Source organism: Chinchilla lanigera, unplaced genomic scaffold (assembly GCF_000276665.1).
Source record: "Chinchilla lanigera isolate Chin_1 unplaced genomic scaffold, ChiLan1.0 scaffold00090, whole genome shotgun sequence".
Lineage (NCBI taxonomy): Eukaryota > Metazoa > Chordata > Mammalia > Rodentia > Chinchillidae > Chinchilla > Chinchilla lanigera.
The window spans coordinates 4,215,028-4,233,542 of record NW_004955491.1 but is presented as its reverse complement, the minus strand read 5'-3'; the positions used below and the strand labels follow the sequence as shown (position 1 = coordinate 4,233,542).

The following is an 18,515-nucleotide window of genomic DNA, read 5'->3' as shown; positions in this document are numbered from 1 at the left end:
CCTCAGGAGGTGTGATGCGGGAGAGAGGGACAGATTGTGAAAACAGTCTGCTTTCCAGCTTCACTGCGGGCTGGTCCTGAAAATGATCCCAGTTGCAGTGCCAGTGCTGTGCAGTTCTAGCTGCTAGGCCATGGTTTCTTCTGAGTTAAAAAAGACATTCACAGACTTGGATCATTGCCACTTTTCCCCTGTGTGGTTCTAACATTGGCTTGATGAATTTCAGAGTGTGGGTTTATAAACGATGAAATTTTTGTGGAGTTAGTGAATGCTCTTGGTCAATACAATGATGATGATGATGATGATGATGGAGATGATCCCGATGAAGGAGAAGAAAAGCAGAAGGATCTAGAGGATAGTCGAGATGGTATGTCTGGTAACTAGGTTTTTGTGTAGCCATTATAGCATTCTTTCCAAAAAAAGGTAGAGATAGTGCCTCTTTGTACCATCACGTTGATAGTAGTATAATTAAAATTAGGATATTATTTGCAGCATTTCGTCTTACACTTGAGCATCTTGGTTTCTTTCTCTAGCAAAAGAGCATAATCACTGTTGAGACCTAACTGGACAGTCATCTTAATCACCATTTTGATAATATATAACATTGATCACTGTGTACAAATTGCATGCTGAACACTTGGTATGCAGCAGCTAACTTAACCTTCCTCATAGCACCACATGTAGATAGTATCACCAGACCACTGTATACTTACGATGGGCTTAGAGAGGCTGAGCAGCTTATCTGTGACAGCACCATTGGGAAGAAGCAGAGCCCTGAACCCTGTGATGACAGTGCGGGCCTGACTCTCGGGAGTCACACTTTTCAACCCTGCACTAGTTGTGGCTACCCAGGAAACAGCCCAGAGCTGGTGGTCTCTGTTGGCCAAGACTCATGTTGAGGCAGCATGGCAGAGTTTGGGGGCAAATTGCAGTTTCAAAGAAGCATAACGTTTTCATAACAGGCACCTTAGTGATCCTCTAGTTCAACTCTTTGTCATAGGTTAGGAAATAGAACCGAGAAGCTCAGGGACTAGCCCCATCGCGCAGCCAGTTAGCAAGAGACCTGGGATTAGAACCTAGCGTGCTGTTTCCCAGTGCTCTGAAAACTGTGCATACTTGAGTTTGTGTCTGACCCACGAGTACTCTACAGACAGATGTAAAATACCTTAGAAGTAGGTGGACCGCAGAGTTGACGATTTCTTAGAAAAGTTTCTGTTAGTGGGACACTGTTGTGGGGAGGAAATGAAAGATTGAAAACTTATTTACTTCCACGCTTTTTTCCCCTTTCATATTTACCTTTTTAGGTAAAGAAAGCTGCCCACCTCGGAAATTTCCTTCTGATAAAATTTTTGAAGCTATTTCCTCAATGTTTCCAGATAAGGGCACAGCAGAAGAACTAAAGGAAAAGTAAGATTTGTCCTTTTGAGGCATCTTGCCTTGTGTGGTGTGTAAGCATCATTCTGGTTCATTCCAGGTGGATCTGCTGTGTCTGATGAGCCACCTTTCGTTTATAGTGTGACAGGATACTTCAGACAGTGCGCATGTATGAGCAGTGCTCCGCAGCGCAAGGCATTTATCGGAGAGAAATACATGCATATATCACACACACATATGTACGCACGCACAAAATTTATAGTTGTACATTACAGGAAAACGTCTCTGGGTCCTGGTTGCAATTTCAGTACAGTTGGTGTTGAGTCAAAATTAATATAATCATATCTTTTCTTTTTTTTTTTTATTTTTTAATTTTTTTTGCTGGAAATTGAACTCAGGACCTTGCACTTGTCAGGCAGGTACTGTGCCACTGAGCTGTACTCCCAGCCCTAATCATATCTTTTCATATCAATGAATTTGATTTTGATACACCATGCATAGCACTTAATTAACTCTTTAAAGATTGTTGTAAGTTAGATATTTTTGTGTTGTAAGCAAGATAAATAAAACATTAACATGGAAAACTTTTAGATACTTCATTTAAAAAACAAAAACCCTTTGGTTTCAGGCTTACTTACACTTTTCTTGGTTGATGTCAGATACAAAGAACTCACCGAGCAGCAGCTCCCAGGTGCACTTCCTCCCGAATGTACCCCCAACATAGATGGACCAAACGCTAAGTCTGTGCAGAGGGAGCAGAGTTTACATTCATTTCATACACTTTTCTGTCGGCGATGTTTTAAATATGACTGCTTCCTACATCGTAAGTGCAATTATTGTACGTTTTCATTTTCTATCTTTGTTGTGGAATTATGGCTTAACGCATTTTAGAAAGTGTTGTCATTTGTTGCAAGTAGAATTTACCATTTAATCTTGCAGTTAAGATTGGGACAAAAGCTAGGATCCTAATATTGTTATTTTTACTTTGTTGCTTGGGGATTGCTACGAAGCCTGCATGCATTTAATCTGGAGCACTGTTTCCAGCACAAAGGCCAAACTGAGCAGTTGTTTCATCATGAAACTGTCACTGTGAACTAGCTCAGAGCTCACAGCAAGGCTGCGGATATTGATGCATTATTTTTGCGTTAGAAATTGGCTTAAAAGATGTTTATATAAACATTCTTCTCTGTTGTTAAACCTTTTTCTGTTATATATCTGGCCCTCTGTGTAAGTTGTCTTATAAATACATGCACTTGAATTCAAACAAAACAAAATATTCTGAATGGATCTAAAGTATGATACATGCAGTATTAATTTTCTCCATGACATGTATAGAAAAAAAAGTTTCTTAGTAAAATTTTCAGGTAATTGGAACTTACTTAAGCGTAGTGTGGATAAGTATCAACTGCTTTTGAGACATGTATTTTGAAAATGTATTTCATACCTCCAATTTTCCTGGTGTTTATTTGATACAGTTTAACCTTTTCTGTATTGTAGTTTAGTGTGCCTATCTTTTGCATTGTTGTACCTCTGGGCCATTTGACCTTGTAGCCTTGTTCTCCCCACATTGTTTTGTGGGCCCACGTTGCTGTGCCTTTTTGAGTGTCCCCTCTCGCAACCTATTACAGATTTCTCCCTCCTTATCCAAAGTCCTTAATACAAATAAACTTTCCCACTCAGCTATTTCTGTCTCGCTTCTCAGTGTTTGCTCTATGTACTTGTATTTGTTGCCATTCGTAGTTTGTTGGCTATTTGGTCTGGAAATGTTAAGAGTGTGTGTGTGTGTGTGTGTGTGTGAGAGAGAGAGAGAGAGAGAGAGAGAGAGACAGACAGACAGACAGACAGACATTCTAGTGGTTTAGGTATCTTAAATTAGAAAAACTTGAGGTAGAATTTTAGGATTACTGTGTCCCTCTCTGCTGTTGTTGACCACGTTCCTTATTTAGTTTAGCAACTTGGCAGTTTTAATAATCTATAGGTTCATTTGTTGTAGCCGTTGGACAGTTAGCAAGTATCTTATTTGGGCCTGGCCTTATTATTTTCATACAGCCTTTGAACTAGCAGCATTGGGGGCCAGGAATATAGCTCAGTGGCACAGTACCTGCTGGGCAAGTGCGAGGTTGTAAGTTTGAATCAAAAATAAAAGAGTGAAGTAGCTATATTGTACTTTATTTCCTTTTGCACACCATATTTTGTTAAATATGGCAAATTTCCATAAAAATATTATAACCAGGTATAGTGGCACGTGACTGTTATCTGGGTACTTGGGAGACTGAGGCAGGAGGATTGTAAGTACAAGGCCAGCCTGGGCACTCCGTGAGACTGTCTCAAAATAAAAAAAAGTGCTGGCGATGTAGAGTGCCTCTGAGATTCATCCTCATTACTGCCCAAAAGATTTACAAATTGCATTCCCACGTTGCTAGAGCAAAATCGTTAAGTGCTGTATTTTGGATTCACAGAAAGCGTCCTTCCAGTTTGTTGCCTCCAGATGTAGCATTCAACATACCTTTTTTGTGTGTAGAAGAAGCACAGAAGTGGGGTAGTACCTTTAAACTTCATTCCAAGGGTGCTTTTCTTGCGCTATTCAGAGACAAATAATTTTGATGGATTCTGGACTTGCTGATTATCTCATTAGTTAACTGGCGAGGGTGGGACAGAGAAAAGCAGAGATTCCCTGCACTTGAGTACAAGCAGCTTCCGCTTCCCTGCGAGCGAGCGAGCGGCTTTCCCTTTCCTGACAGCTGAGTCAGTCTCCTTGCGATCCAGCCTCCGCACGTTGGGTAGGGATTTCACCACCCTACAGACTGCTAAAACTTTGACCAAACACAGTTAAGTTCTGTTCTGCTTTCAGTCACCTATTGAGCACCTGCAGGTCCAAGAGAAGTCACTGCTGTTGAGCAAAAAGCACTTTTAAGGCTCTGACTGCCTCAGAAGCAAACACAAGCCGTGTTTTTTAGTAAGTAGCAGGTTAAGGGCTTAGGGAGTTTGTCTTCTGTCCCTCCCCTGGTGTCTGTGTCAGTTCCACAGGCAAAGTTAAAACCGTTTTTTAAAAAGTTAGTTGTCTCTTTTTTTCCTCTGCAGTGCTGGAATCTGAATGCAGGCCCTTGTGCACACCAGGCAGGGGCGCTGCGCTGAGTGACACCCCGCCCTTTTTGAGACAGGAACTCACTGCGCTGCCCAGGCTGGCCGTCATCCTCCAGCCTCACCGCACCTGGCAGGCTGTCCTTTTTGCTATTACATAAAAATCTATTTTTAATATTCTTTCTGGAATGTGTATTAATGGCAGTTGTAGAAGTTTTACTGTCCCAGATGCCTAGAATTTCAGAGAAGTTATTCTAGAGTTTGTGATCGTGGTTGACACGGTTAACACTTTGAAGTATATAATGGTTACTAGTTCAGGAGTGCTTGAGTTTGTGTTAGCAGTGTACTTACCTGCTCTTAACTGCCCTCACACCTCTGTGTTCCTCTTGTGTACAATGGGGCCAGTTAATGATATACTACTAATTATAGAGTTAATAATTGGTAATGTCCAAGCCTTGTGACAGGCTCTGTGTACTTCAAGTGTGGGATTATTTATGGTCAGCTGCTCTCACTATCTTCCTGTGTTCTGATGATGTCTGGTGCTGGGGATGGAACCAGGGCCCTGTGCATACAAGGCAAGAACACCAGTGCGCCACATCGCCAGTCCATGTGCTCTGATATTGACATGGATTATTTTGTGAAATTCTTCTTTTTATAAAAGTCTATACACAAAAGAATTGATATATTATAGTTTCTCAATGAAAATTTATTGGTAATACCAAGTTCTGTTGGAGTGGATGTGACCAGTACTTTAACTGACATTTTGTACTGATCTGAGATCATTTATGTATCACACTTGAGGAAGTGTGTCAGAGAGGGTAGATGCCAGTGATAGTGATCACAAAGGCACATGGGAGTGGTGTGGGTTACTCCCTTTGCGTAGTGACAGGAGTGCTAAGTGAGGCACACGCAGGCAAATTAGTCTTCGTTCCTCCCTCCTGAGTTTAAAGTCACCACTGGAAATAGGTGATTGCCAGCTTGTTCTAGGCCTGTAGTCCTCTGCTCCCACAGGTCTGTATCGAGGTAACAATTTGGTGAAAGTTTGCAAGGTTCTAAGGGGCTACTTCAGCCATTCTCTAGAGCTGCCAATTTGATTTCATATTTGGTGTAACTGGAATTGTGTACTATTTTAACCTTTGCTTGAAAATTTGATGTAGTTCTTACCAAGATTTTATAGGTTGCATTTAGCATGAAAATACCCTGAGTGTCCATGTTCTCTTCTTTTGTACTACTTAAGAAGTCTTGCCTTAATTTCTCATGATTTTTCTGATCGGCCATGTTTTCCCTCTGGTTCTGGGATTGAATCCAGGACTTTGTGCAGAGTAGGCAAGTGCTCTATCCCTGAGCTACATCCCCACCTGTAATTGGAAAAGATATAATTTCCTATATTTAGTTTGAAGTATATTCTGATACGTTATTTTGAATGCTGAGATGCCTGTTTGGAAGAATTATGTTTGATCTCCTGGAAATCTAAGGCAGTTGACATTTCTAGAAGAGGGAATTCTTTGTACAGGTAGTTTTCCTGGAGAATTAGTTTCAAATTCTGAGGGAAATCTAGTCATAAGGATAATTCTCTTTCTAGTGTTAGCTAACTGAAATATGAAATTAAAAGTGACACCTTCTAATTCTTCAAAACATCTCTTGATGATTATCATGGTTTTTCCTTTTCAACTTGGCTTCTTCTTGTTTTAGGCGGCATGGTGTGGCTCATAGCGCTGTTCTCTGGTTCTCATGGAGGCATCTTGTAGCTCAGGGCCAGCTGTGGCTCCTTGGCTCTTCCGAGGTGGAGATCATATGCACGTCTGTGCCTGTGAACTCCTGGCAGCAGGGCAGGGCCGCTCTGTTGAACGAGCAGCACATCTGGTAACACAGACCTTTACCCACTCTTTGTGCCTGGCTCTTGCTAGTGAAGGGCTTGTCTCTTATCTTAGGCTGGAGTTGTTCCTTGCCGGTGAGAGGACTGTAACCTCCCTCTCCTCAGGCTTTGTGTTTTAAGCTCAGCTGGTCAGAATGTAGTCCAGTGCGATATCAGACAGACAGTGTGGTTTTTCTGGAAGAAACGCACTCGTGTGCTTGAAGCAGCCTTAAATTTCTACTCTCAAAACCTAACTTTGGGGCTGGGGATGTAGTTGAGGGGTGGAGTGCTACCTGCTGTGCACGAAGCCCTGGGTTTGTTCCCCAGCACTAGAAAAATAAGCACGTAAAGAGATTGTTTCGTCTTTTTTCTTCCTTCCCTCACCAATCTGCCTTTATATACCCATTTTATGAAACTTAACCTTGTCTTTCTATAAATATTTTAAAAATGCTTTGATGTGTGAACATGTCACTTGTTTTAAACCCAAATTACTTTTCAGCTTGTGTAATTCCAGTCGGCTGTGTCAGGCGTTTGCCTTGGTACGAGAGGCAGCACTCGGTCAGCATTGCCAAAGTTTGCCCCGTGCAATGCTCATGCCGCGTCCGTGCGCCTGTGACCGTCATCGGCTGTCTGACTGCCCTAGTTAGGAACTTAAGTTTCAGGCACTTTCATCCTTCTAAAACCCTTTATCCGACCGTTTTACTTCCTTGTAGGAAGGCTCTGGCCCTCTCTGGGTTCTTGAGTTGCATATAATTCAGGAGGACTGTTGGTAATCCGGATCTGGCCTTTTTATCTTCAACAGTGAGTTTAGGAAGTGGTGTCTCATTCTGCTCACCAGTGGGACTGATTGCTGACCTTTAGAAATCAAGAAACTGTAGATGCCAGAATTTTCTTGATAAAAATGGAAATCACATCTCATGTTAGAATATCTACTACTTATGTGGAGGATTTGGGTCAATTTAAGTAAATGTTTGTAATTATAGTTTAGGTACAGTCGTATTTGTGCAGGGAAAGTCAGTATTCCAGAGCATACTGTGTTGCTTCCTTGCGTAGGGGTTGGAGACATGGCAAATACCTTGTGATATTTTAGTGAGCGCTTGGGTGAAAGTTGTGTAAAGTACCATAAACTGCCTATTAGCAAGATTATAATCTATTAATCGACTTTTCCAGTGCAGCTGTGGAAGTAAAGAAAGCTTCTTTTTTATAGTTAGATTCAGATAATTTGTGTTTCTTTTGCAGCCTTTCATGCAACACCCAATACATACAAGCGGAAAAACACAGAAACAGCTCTGGACAATAAGCCTTGTGGACCACAGTGTTACCAGCACCTGGTGAGACCTAGTGCTTTATTATTGTGGAGGGGTCTGGAGGAGCCTTAATGGTGAACTTTGGAGGTGACGAAGCCAGCGTTAACGTTGTCTGTACCCATGCCTCTACTGGCCAGATACCAGGCAGCTTTCACGCCCACGTTTCTTCCGTAGCTCACATACGGCACAGTTTAGCCCTTCACTGATCTTGTAGTATTTTTTATCTGTGTTATCTCTGCAGCAGCGTTTCAAGGTCTTTAGGATCAAGGACTCCTATCCTTTCCACAGAGTTTATGGGAGTGTGAAGCACAGCTTGCCCACATAGACAGCAGTAATTGTATGTGGTTGTAGTTCTTAAGCTTTCCTCGTAGCTGGTTCCTGAAGGGAGTATTAGACACACCTCTGTAGTTTGAGCTATACCGTAGAGATCTCACAGATTTCTTTAAAGTGATGGAGAAAAGGTAAGGGCTTAGGAAAATAATGAGGTAGAAAAGTTGTTTTTACGGGTACTATCTTATTTTTACCATTTCCCCTCTTTGAACCAAGCCACTCCTACCTAGGAACTAAATGGGTATATATTGCCTGTTGGATTTTGGACAGAAGATTCATTGAATGGCACCTGCAGAAGGTATCCTATTTTTAAGCAATTTGGTTTTTATAGAATGAAGTATAAGACTGTTGGCTGCTCTCAAACTTCTCCCTTCTATTTCCACTAAAAAATGGAATTCTCGAGCACTATTTTATAATATGCTTTAACAAGGCAGAAATTTATTTGGCTCATCTAAAATGTTTCTATGGTCTCTCTATACACCATGCTCTCTCAACGTTGTTTTGTATTTTCTGAGACTGGATTATTGTCCAGAATGCGAATGTAACCCTTAGGCTCGTTCCTGAAGTTCCTTTCGTATCTTCCTGTGGTTATGCATCCTTCACAGGAAAAAGTTACTTGATATTTTAATAGTAGGACAGGAAGTGATGAAGCTATGCATGTTTGTATGTTTTGTGTTCTTCCATACTTTAAGCATTACTGTAAAGAAATATGCATTATCTTTAACCTTGAAATAGGAAGTCTGACAATGCACATTAGTATGGTTCTTCTTATAAAGATTCACTTTTAAATAGACAGTGAGTGAGTGTGTATGTGTGTGTAGAGAGAGAACTATATTACATGTGGTTTACTACATAATTATAGCCAGTTAACTTCACAAATGGACCATATAGAACTGTCTTGCCTAATCTTGTGTTACTCTTGTGATACACTGAACCCGTATTTATTCTGAAATTTTCAAACAATCAAAAGCGGGTGAGAAGTATTTTTAGAAATGCAGTGTCTTTTTTTCTCCCACCACAGTGAGTTTTAGAACGTTACCCTGATGTCTTGTTTTTCATTTCATAGGAGGGAGCGAAGGAGTTTGCTGCTGCCCTCACTGCAGAGCGGATAAAGACCCCGCCCAAGCGCCCTGGGGGCCGCAGGCGAGGCCGACTCCCCAACAACAGTAGCAGGCCCAGCACCCCCACCATCAACGTGCTGGAGTCCAAGGACACCGACAGCGACAGAGAAGCCGGGACTGAAACTGGCGGGGAGAACAACGATAAGGAAGAGGAGGAGAAAAAGGACGAGACTTCTAGCTCCTCTGGTAAGGCGCACCTCGGCCTGGGCTTCGCTGTTGTCTCGAAAGTTTTCATTTTGAGGATCGGGTGTGGGATGCATCGGCGGTTTTTCCCCGAGTGTTACTTCTCCGTACAGTAAACAGTCTGAATCGTTACTTCACGTGTGTGCGGTGCTGAGAGGCCGTGGGTCCCGTTCATTCTCACTCTTAGTGCTTCTCTTTCCCCTTTCGTTTTTCTCAGGCAGGGCATTGTGAAGTTCACACTGTGTGCTTTAATATTCTTGACGTCCTCTGCGTAGCTTTGGTTAGGGAGAATAGGAGAACTGTGGGTGAGCTGGGAAACTGGTTGGACTTGGTTGCCCTTTTACTATGAATTTCACCAGGAATAGTAATAGCCTGACCCTGTCTGTGTTCATTTTAGATGATTGGGTTAAAGAATGCATAACTTCATAATTTGCGGGGGGGGGTGTCTTATTGGTATTGTGTTTAGCCTTAGTTTTAACCTAAAACATGATTAACATGCTTTTTTCTTCCTTTTCTTCCTTTTTTTGGTACCGGGAATGGAACTCAGGACTTTTTGCTTGCCAGGCAGGCACTTGTGCCACTGAGCTACCCAGCCGGCCCCTTTTTCCCTGAACACACCCTGAATTTTATTTTGTAATAAACCAGTGCTTACATTTGGTTTTGTAGAAGCAAATTCTCGGTGTCAAACCCCAATAAAGATGAAGCCAAATATTGAACCTCCTGAGAATGTGGAGTGGAGCGGTGCCGAAGCCTCGATGTTTAGGGTCCTCATCGGCACTTACTACGATAATTTTTGTGCTATTGCCAGGTTGATTGGGACCAAAACGTGCAGACAGGTGAGCATATCTGGTAAGAATATTGTAACAGCGTCAGATATGCAGATAATATGTCCTTACTGTCCAAACATAAGAAAAGTCCTGGTTATTATTAGGCTTCTGTTCTTCTGAAAAGAATTATCCCCACCTCCCTCCCGAACTGAATAGAAATTATTCTTAAGTTGTGGTGCAGAAGTCGCTCAGTTCAGATAGTCAAATTGGGGATAGTAGATTTGGAAAGCTAGTGAGCTCGGTATCAATGCTGTTGACCAGAACATAAGTGTGGGCAGTGATTTCTACTGCACCCCAGCACCCACAGTGTCAAGGGGACGGAGACACTGGCTTGGTGTGTCGAGCATGGGGTGGCTCCTTGAAGTCAGACTGTCCTTGTGATGCCACCTCTGCCTCTGCCTTTTGGCAGGTGTATGAGTTTAGAGTCAAAGAGTCCAGCATCATAGCACCTGCTCCTGCCGAGGACGTGGACACTCCTCCAAGAAAGAAAAAGAGGAAACACAGGTAAGCAAGCAGTGGAGCTGTGCACAGAAGCACTATGGCGGCTTTTCTCCGGGGCAGGTCCGCTGCTGCTCCTCGGCCTTTCAGAATAGCCCTTATTTAAGCTGAGTGGCCACACAGGTAGGGCTGTGGCATCGTGTTTCTTCTGGCAGTTGCTGGTATTTCTCAGTAGAAATACAACAGCTTCAGTAAATGTGGCATTATGAATCATAGAAACTACTGTTATCATGCTGCATTTTGGTCAAGAAAAGTACATATTTAGTAGCATTTGCAGTAAAGACTCTGTGACTGCTCTAAAAATTAGCTGTTTATTGTGAGAAGCTAAGATGATCCTGCCGAGAGCTCTGGATCTGTCTGAGCAGTGTCCTTTATTCTCAGAGCCCGAGTTCCCTAGGTGTGTGCTACGCACTCAGAGTATGTGTCCCTGAGAGCAGTCCTCCTCCAAGCCTGCGCGTGACCTTTCACGAGGCTTGCGGTATGGGGACGAGCATAGTAGGCCAATTGGATTTCTAAATGGAGGGCCAGGAAAATCATGAGGGACTCCCCTTGCCCCAGCCTTCTTTTTTAAAACAAGAAGCCGATGTGTGGGTGAGGGGAACAGTTTGATTATGCTTCAGAAATATATAGGCTCACATTACACTTCGTCAGTGTCTTTGATAAGTACTTAGAACAGTTTTCCTTGGTATGTCTGAAGTTTTGGTTGAATTATTTCTGACCATGCAGTTCAGTTAGATGGTTAGAGAAGGTGCCTGCTCCATGCAGGTGCGCCTGCTGCCGCAGGAGGCCTGGGGCCCCTGGAAGCCACCCCGGCCGGCGAGCGGTCAGGTCCGAGGCCCGTGGTGAGAGCGAGCCCCGTAGCGTGAGGCACCGGGCTCCGCAGCACTGCTCAGTTCGTGGCGCAGATAAGCCAGCTAAGCCGCTGTTGGTTGTGACTGTACCCCCAACTTCACACAGAAGTTTGTACTTTATTTTCTCTGTGTTTTTGCAGGTTGTGGGCTGCACACTGCAGAAAGATACAACTGAAAAAGGGTTAGCATCTTCCATTCAACTTCATTATTAGCTTCAAAATGTCTTTGTTCTCATTTATTTTAGAACAGTAACTGGACTGGAGTTCGGGTTATTCTTTAGTTGACTTCTGTACATCAAACCAGTTTTAATGGAAGATGTGTGTTGATGAACCTCTAGTCAGTGTGCTTTTGGAAAGTGGAAGCTGACAGGGTGGAGCGAGACCGTGAGAGGCAGTAGAGGAAGGAGGCTTTGGAAGCGGGACTGAGCGTGGAGGCCGAGTTCCCTCGCAGTCGGGGGCGGGGGGCGGTGCGTGCCCTCGTTGTGCACGTAGGGCTGCGTGGAGATGGAGGCACGGGGAGGCGCTCGGAGGGGGCGGGGAGGGCACCGTCGTGTTTGCTGCGATGACCGCTCCCCTCTCCCTGCGCTCATTGCCTGTGTGCTGTTATCTTTACTCAGATGGCTCCTCTAACCATGTTTACAACTACCAACCCTGTGACCACCCACGGCAGCCTTGTGACAGTTCGTGCCCTTGTGTGATAGCACAAAATTTTTGTGAAAAGTTTTGTCAATGTAGTTCAGAGTGTAAGTATTTGTTGCTTCCGTGCAGTTGTGTGAGAGCCAAATAGGTCTGTGGAAAAATGATGGTTTCACCCCAGACGCAGACACAAGAGCTCCCTTTGCTTACTCTAGGAAATGTGTTCGTTCTGCAAGGATTCATCGAGCCCACGGCCGCACTGTGCCCATGTCCAGTTGCCCTCCCGCATGATTATGTATGCCCCCCTTAGGCAGACTCCGTATTAAAGGATTTGATTTTTTCAGTTGTTTTACTTAAATGAGCAGCGTTTAAATGAGATGAGGTGGCAGAGAGTGCGAGGGACTGTAGCCGACTGTAGACGTGTAGGCCGTGGATGGACGATGTTTGGTCCACGTCGTCCCTTCACACCTGTCTTCTAAGTCCCGGATGCCATCTGGCAGCGGAAGGCAAGAGCGCGGCGCGGCGCGGAGCCTCGCTGCCCTTCATTTCCCCGTGTCCTCTGGGATGGAGGGTGTGCGCGTGTCAGTCAGGTGCGCTGCACAGCAGTTGCTGCAGCCCTTTATGCGAGTTGTGTGTGACAGTGACTGACAGGGTAGTGACAGTGACCATGTCTCTGAAGGTCAGAACCGCTTTCCTGGATGCCGCTGCAAAGCACAGTGCAACACCAAGCAGTGCCCATGCTACCTAGCTGTCCGCGAGTGCGACCCGGACCTCTGCCTGACGTGTGGAGCTGCGGACCACTGGGACAGCAAAAACGTGTCCTGCAAGAACTGTAGCATCCAGCGGGGCTCCAAAAAGGTGAGCAGCAGTCCCACCGGGAAGAGGGTTTGCTGGCCGTTTCATGTCTGGATAGCTGGAGACCAGTTAGCTGGGCGGCAGAGGCAAACGTGAGCCTCGAAATGGTGCAGCTGATGGGAGAGAATGGGGAGTTGCTCTTGGGGAGGAGGTAAGAGGAGCTGCTGTTAGTGGAACCAGATTTGGAATAAACATTTTTCTTTGCTGAGCTGTGATTTGAGCCAGGCACTGTGGCATACTCTAATCCCGACTGCATGGGAGGCTGAGGCCAGTCTGGGCAACTTAGGGACACCTGGTCTCAAAAAACTAAAACAAAAAGCACATTGGTCAGAGAATTTAGCTCACAGAGCTCCCTAATGCAAGTCAGTGCGGTTTCTATCAGCATGTAGAGACTCAGCCTCATTCAACAGTAATTTTAGGTCCTTTCCTATATATAGTAAAGATGAAATTTCCCATGGCAAGTTAAACAGCTCAGCCGGGAATTAGTATTTGAAGCATGGGAACTGCATGTGAGTGGTTTTAAATGTAGACGTCAGGAATTAGCAAAACTTTCAGTAGCAGTTAGGACTGAAGAAATTTAGTATCTTTTTTAGTGTAGATGATAGGTCCTCCCTTAACGCTACCTGGCTTTTAGTCATAACAGCTGGCATTTCTTAGTGTTTCGTATACAGCAGGCCCTGTTCTAATGCTCTGTGTATTAATCCATTAATCCTCATAACCCCAGGAGTTAGGAGTGAAGGCCAGTCCATGTTTTGGATAAGGAAACCTAAAGTTACAAGACATGGCCGTGCAGGAGGAGGAAGTGAGACCTGGGTGGTCCAGCCTGGCTGGGGTGGGGGACACTTCAAGGTGTGATCAAGTTCCCCCCACTGCCAGAGGTCTCACCCAGGCAGAACATCCAGCTTCTATGCCTTTGAGCCAGGGTCTCTGCTCAGGAGGGATGCCCCCGGATCGGCTTACGGGTCTTTCTCTTCTTAGTCTGGGTTACGATGATGCTGGCTGTTTCCACAGTGCATATGCTCAGCCCCAAAACTCCACAGTCCTCCCCTCACCCTGTGTTTGGAACTAGAAGGGCTCCCCTCAGCCTGCTCAGAATGTGGGTGGTACTGCTTGTGTGTGCCGGTATATACACTCCGTTGACATAACCCTCAGCAGACAGGATTTCATGTAGATACTGTTTACCACCTGAGTTTCTTTCACTTGGGACATTTCCCCATCGAAGGCAGGCTGGACCAGGCGGGTGGACCAGATGCCCGGTGATCAGAGGCGTGTGGGGGGACTGACCCAGGGCAAGGTACCGGTGAGCTGTACACCCCGCTCCTCCCCGCTTCTTGGAGCCAGGGTCTTGCTAAGATGCCCAGATGGGATTTGAGTGTGGAATCCTTTGCCTTAGCCTCCTGAACACTGGGATCATGAGCGTATGCCGCCATACCCAGCCTCACAGGAAGATGGGAGTAGAAGGCATAAGGAGCCATGATGAAGTTAGTGTTTGGGAATGAATCCTGGGCTGGATCGACACCGAGGGTCATCTTGGCATTTTATTTTCAAAGTAGAATGTGGTGAAGGCTGAGGCAGGCGGGTGTAGGAGTTTGAGGCTGCCTTGAGACCCTATTTTAAACGAAGTAGAACACAGGACTGATGCAGTGAGGATACCGCCTGCCAGCAGCTTTGCATACTGGCTTGCGGAAGCGCTAGGGGAGAACACATCCAAAAGAAATGGTGGGGCCTCTGCAGGACTGAACAGCAGCAAGGAGCAAGCGCGTCCCACAGATGTGCGCCAGTACGCGGAGGCGGCTGGGGAGCCCAGGGGAGTGTGGGGAGGAGTCGGGGTCCTCGCGCTGCGGCAGCCTCTCCGGTGAATCTGAGCAGCAGCGGCCTCTGTACTGTTCGAAGACGTTCTTTTCTCGGTCTGCCAGCTGCGTTTGGCAGTTGGTTCACACTGCTCAGGGCGCGGAGTTGCTACTCTAGGACAGGGCTGAGGTTTACAACGATAACGTGGGTTTTCTGTCTTCGTTGTCCTTTTTTTGATTGTGCGATTTGCTTTTATTCTCTAGCATTTATTGTTGGCACCATCGGATGTAGCAGGCTGGGGGATTTTTATCAAAGATCCTGTACAGAAAAATGAGTTCATCTCGGAATACTGCGGAGAGGTGAGGCGTGCTATTCGGCCGTGCTCGTGTGGTGCTCTTGGTAGCACTGCTCCGTTTGGGGTTGATTTCACGGAGAAGTCTGTTGCATTAGATTCGAAGTGAAGTAATTCGAAGTGGCTTTCGGCTCGGACCTGCTCACGTTTGTGGGTTTGGTTTGGTGAGTGCCTGAACTGCTTCAGCTCTGGCCACATTTACCACCTGGAGACAGGAGGAGTAGGGCTTGGCTGTGTGGCCTGTCCGTGGTCTACAGCCCAGGGACAGCGAAGCAGACACGACAGTGCTGTTAGCAACTGGTTAAGTCAGGGTGAGCACCGTAGGGCAAGCTTCAGTGGACTCTGAAGCTAGTTTGATGTCTGAATCCTGTCATCACCCAGAGGACCTCCTCCAAGCAGAAGTACCTGAGGTGTGGAACTAGCTGATTTGGAGTGCTTCAGCAGTCGTTCCGCCTGCGCGCAGACTGTGGAGAAGAGCCATGGGCTGCGGTGACAGGGGTCCCAGATGCTCCTGAAGGCCCGACTTGATGACCACTCCAGCACAATTTCTTCCTGTGCTTGCTTTGTAGATTATTTCTCAAGATGAAGCAGACAGAAGAGGCAAGGTGTATGATAAATACATGTGCAGCTTTCTGTTCAACTTGAACAACGGTATGTTTCTGAGCTGGAAGGCAGTGTGGCTGGGGAGCCTTCAGCTGGTGGAGGATTTGGAGGCGGCACAGGCTCGGGGTGGGGATGCCAGCCACGGCTGACAGGCTGTCCTGGGTTCTTGCTGTGTGGGGACATTCTTTGTGTCCCTATAAACTCGGGGTTGAGTAAGGCAGCACCCCTTCTCCAGCCTGCACCTCTTACCTGCCCGGAGAGGGGCACTGACTCGGAAACCCCTTGCAGCCTCACCCCATGTGCGTCCAGCCTAGGAGAGAAGGCCGTGTTTCTTGCAGCCCCATCCCAGGGGCTGACTTGGCAGTGCAGGGCCCACATGGAGGTGTGTGCTTGTTCCATAAAAATGTGAAAATGCCTTTTTGGTTTTTTTTTTGTTCCTGAGACAGGTTCACTATTCAGTTCAGGCTGGCCTTGAAGGCTCCGCTTCCTCCTCCCGAGCGCGGGGAGCACAAGTGTGCGCCACTACGCCCAGTGGGAGTGCCTGTTTTTGATGTTCGGAGGAATCATTCCTTTTGGCTGTATTTTGCTTAGCAGTGTATATTTATACTGATAAATTAATAGCATTTGAGACAAGCAGTGATCTTAAATTAGCAAGGAATAATTTTCACCTAGAACAGCAGTGTTTTCTTCCAAGTGGCATTTTGTACTGAGCGAAGCTGACTGCCTGGTTTGCTGTGAAGTCAAACCCTGAACTAGGTGTATTTGTGCTAAGTCACCCACTGGACTGTGCTTGTTTTCCTCTTTAGATTTTGTGGTGGATGCAACCCGTAAGGGTAACAAAATTCGTTTTGCGAATCACTCAGTAAATCCGAACTGCTATGCAAAAGGTGGGTATTGAGGAGTCGGAACCACAGCTTGGCAGCAAAAATCCTCTGCGCCCAGTGAGAGCAGACCCGCGTGCGGGGTGGGGTCGCTGCCGTGGGGACGGGCTGGGCGCTGGGCCTGCGTGGTGGGCTGCTGGCTAGTGCTGCCCATGTCCCCTGCAGTCATGATGGTGAACGGCGACCACAGGATCGGCATCTTTGCGAAGAGAGCCATCCAGACCGGTGAGGAGCTGTTCTTCGATTACAGGTTGGTACAGTGCGTCTCCAGGGCCGTCCTGGGGCTGTGAGCCGTGTGGTCAGCTCTGCTGTGGGGCCGCTTCCACCCTGGCAGTGTAGCTGCTGTGCTCTCCAGGTACACAAGTGCTGCTTGTTTTGGGGAGATAATGAAAGCCCGTTTCTTGTGCTGCTGAGTGGCAGGGGACTCGGACAATGGCTGACCAGCACAGTTGCAGTACACTGAGGCACGGTCCTATCCTGAACCCTCTGTCACTGTCAGCGACCCTGGGTCATCTTCACTGAGGGACTTACACCAGTGTCTTTGTTCACGGTACTAGGGATCGGGCTCAGGGCCTTGAACGTGCTGGGCGCTGCTCTGCACCGAGCGGGGCCTCAGCCTCACACGTCATTGTTCCGCGTGTTCAGAGCTGGGCACCGAGACAGGAGGTCACCGCAGTGCTGGGGACGAGGCCAGTGATGGTAGTTACGCGGATAGGCACCAGGCTCTGTGGGGTAAATGTGACAGACTAGTCCCCAACTCGCCAGCGTTCCACTTGCCAGCTCTCACGGGTCAGCTTATGAACAAACCTGACTTAAAGCAGTTCTCAGACAGAACTTGTGCATACGTCGGGGACTCACGGTATGTGGGTGTCTGTTTAAACGTGCCCAGGTGAGGTTTTCCAACAATTCCTGTGGCTAAGTGTATACCCCATCCGAAGTTTTTTGTTTTAGTGTTGAGACAGCGTCTTGCTAAATTGCCGCATTCCCCCGGTGGGGCTTGAACTTGTGAGCCTCAGAACAGCTTCCGCACTCTGGGAAAAGTTGTTGCAGGCTCGGTTTTACTGGCAGCCACTGTGGATGGCTAGGACTGGGTGACAGCGAGCGGGGCCCTCCGCTCCTTCCCAGCTGGGGTTCCCGCAGCCCTCAGCGGGTGCTGCGCTCAGCGCCTTTCTCTGTGGCAGCTGCGCTGTGGGCAGTTTGCTGACGTGGCACAGACAGCGCCTTCGCCAGCTGACAGCAACCAGACGAGCGCTGGGTGCGGCTTGTCGGGCCCCGCGGGCGTGCTCCGCTGTGTGACGCGGGCTCACGCCTTTCTCCTGTCCTTTCAGATACAGCCAGGCCGACGCCCTGAAGTACGTGGGCATCGAGCGGGAGATGGAAATCCCCTGACTGCTACCTCCTCCTCCCCTTCCTCCGAACAGCTGCCTTAGCTTCAGGAACCTCGAGTACTGTGGGCAACGTAGAAAAGAAAATGCAGTTTGAAGTTCTGAATTTGCGAAGTACTGTAACAATAATTTATAGTAACGAGTTTAAAAATCAACTTTTTATTGCCTTCTCACCAGCTGCAAAGTGTTTTGTACCAGTGAATCTTTGCAATAATGCAGTATGGTACATTTTCCAACTTTGAATAAAGTGTACTTGAACTTGTGCTTACTGAGTCAGCTAAGGGCCCTGCTAGTGGGGACGCTGTCAGAGTCAGCTGGGTGTTGTGCTGCTTCTCTGCAAATCACGATTCAGCTCAGTGCAGCGCCTGCAGCCATTACCGGGCAGTCGTGGGCCGACGCTCGTACGTGACAGCACGGACTCCGCCTCACTGTCGCCACCTTGATGCCAACACCGCGGTGAGTCCGTAGGACACCGTGTGACTTGCGGCGGCCTGCGGACGGACACCAGGCTGCTTGCCATAGGCAGGGTGGCAGGCGCCAAGCTCTTCCCAGCACCCTGCCCTGACTCCGGTAGGCCACACAGCGGTTA

At 46.8% G+C, this 18,515-nt stretch overlaps 1 protein-coding gene across 6 annotated transcripts in view; it reads left to right on the top strand.

The window, feature by feature from the left end:
- Ezh2 (enhancer of zeste 2 polycomb repressive complex 2 subunit) overlaps positions 1 to 18,190 on the top strand; it is a 76,877-nt gene extending 58,687 nt beyond the window's left edge. For 2 of the 6 annotated variants that reach the window (XM_005404737.1, XM_013504607.1), the window contains 15 exons: positions 224 to 364; positions 1,302 to 1,404; positions 2,031 to 2,209; positions 7,547 to 7,638; positions 9,011 to 9,251; positions 9,915 to 10,084; positions 10,485 to 10,579; positions 11,565 to 11,605; positions 12,041 to 12,166; positions 12,739 to 12,917; positions 14,969 to 15,064; positions 15,627 to 15,708; positions 16,467 to 16,547; positions 16,707 to 16,791; positions 17,870 to 18,190. In XM_005404737.1, coding sequence (XP_005404794.1) covers positions 224 to 364; positions 1,302 to 1,404; positions 2,031 to 2,209; positions 7,547 to 7,638; positions 9,011 to 9,251; positions 9,915 to 10,084; positions 10,485 to 10,579; positions 11,565 to 11,605; positions 12,041 to 12,166; positions 12,739 to 12,917; positions 14,969 to 15,064; positions 15,627 to 15,708; positions 16,467 to 16,547; positions 16,707 to 16,791; positions 17,870 to 17,930 — 1,772 coding nt within the window. In that variant the 3' untranslated portion in view covers positions 17,931 to 18,190. The remainder of the gene's footprint in view (positions 1 to 223; positions 365 to 1,301; positions 1,405 to 2,030; positions 2,210 to 7,546; positions 7,639 to 9,010; positions 9,252 to 9,914; positions 10,085 to 10,484; positions 10,580 to 11,564; positions 11,606 to 12,040; positions 12,167 to 12,738; positions 12,918 to 14,968; positions 15,065 to 15,626; positions 15,709 to 16,466; positions 16,548 to 16,706; positions 16,792 to 17,869) is intronic. The other 4 variants (XM_013504608.1, XM_013504606.1, XM_013504610.1 and 1 more) reach the window with 3 other exon arrangements.
- Positions 18,191 to 18,515: the final 325 nt, after the last annotated feature.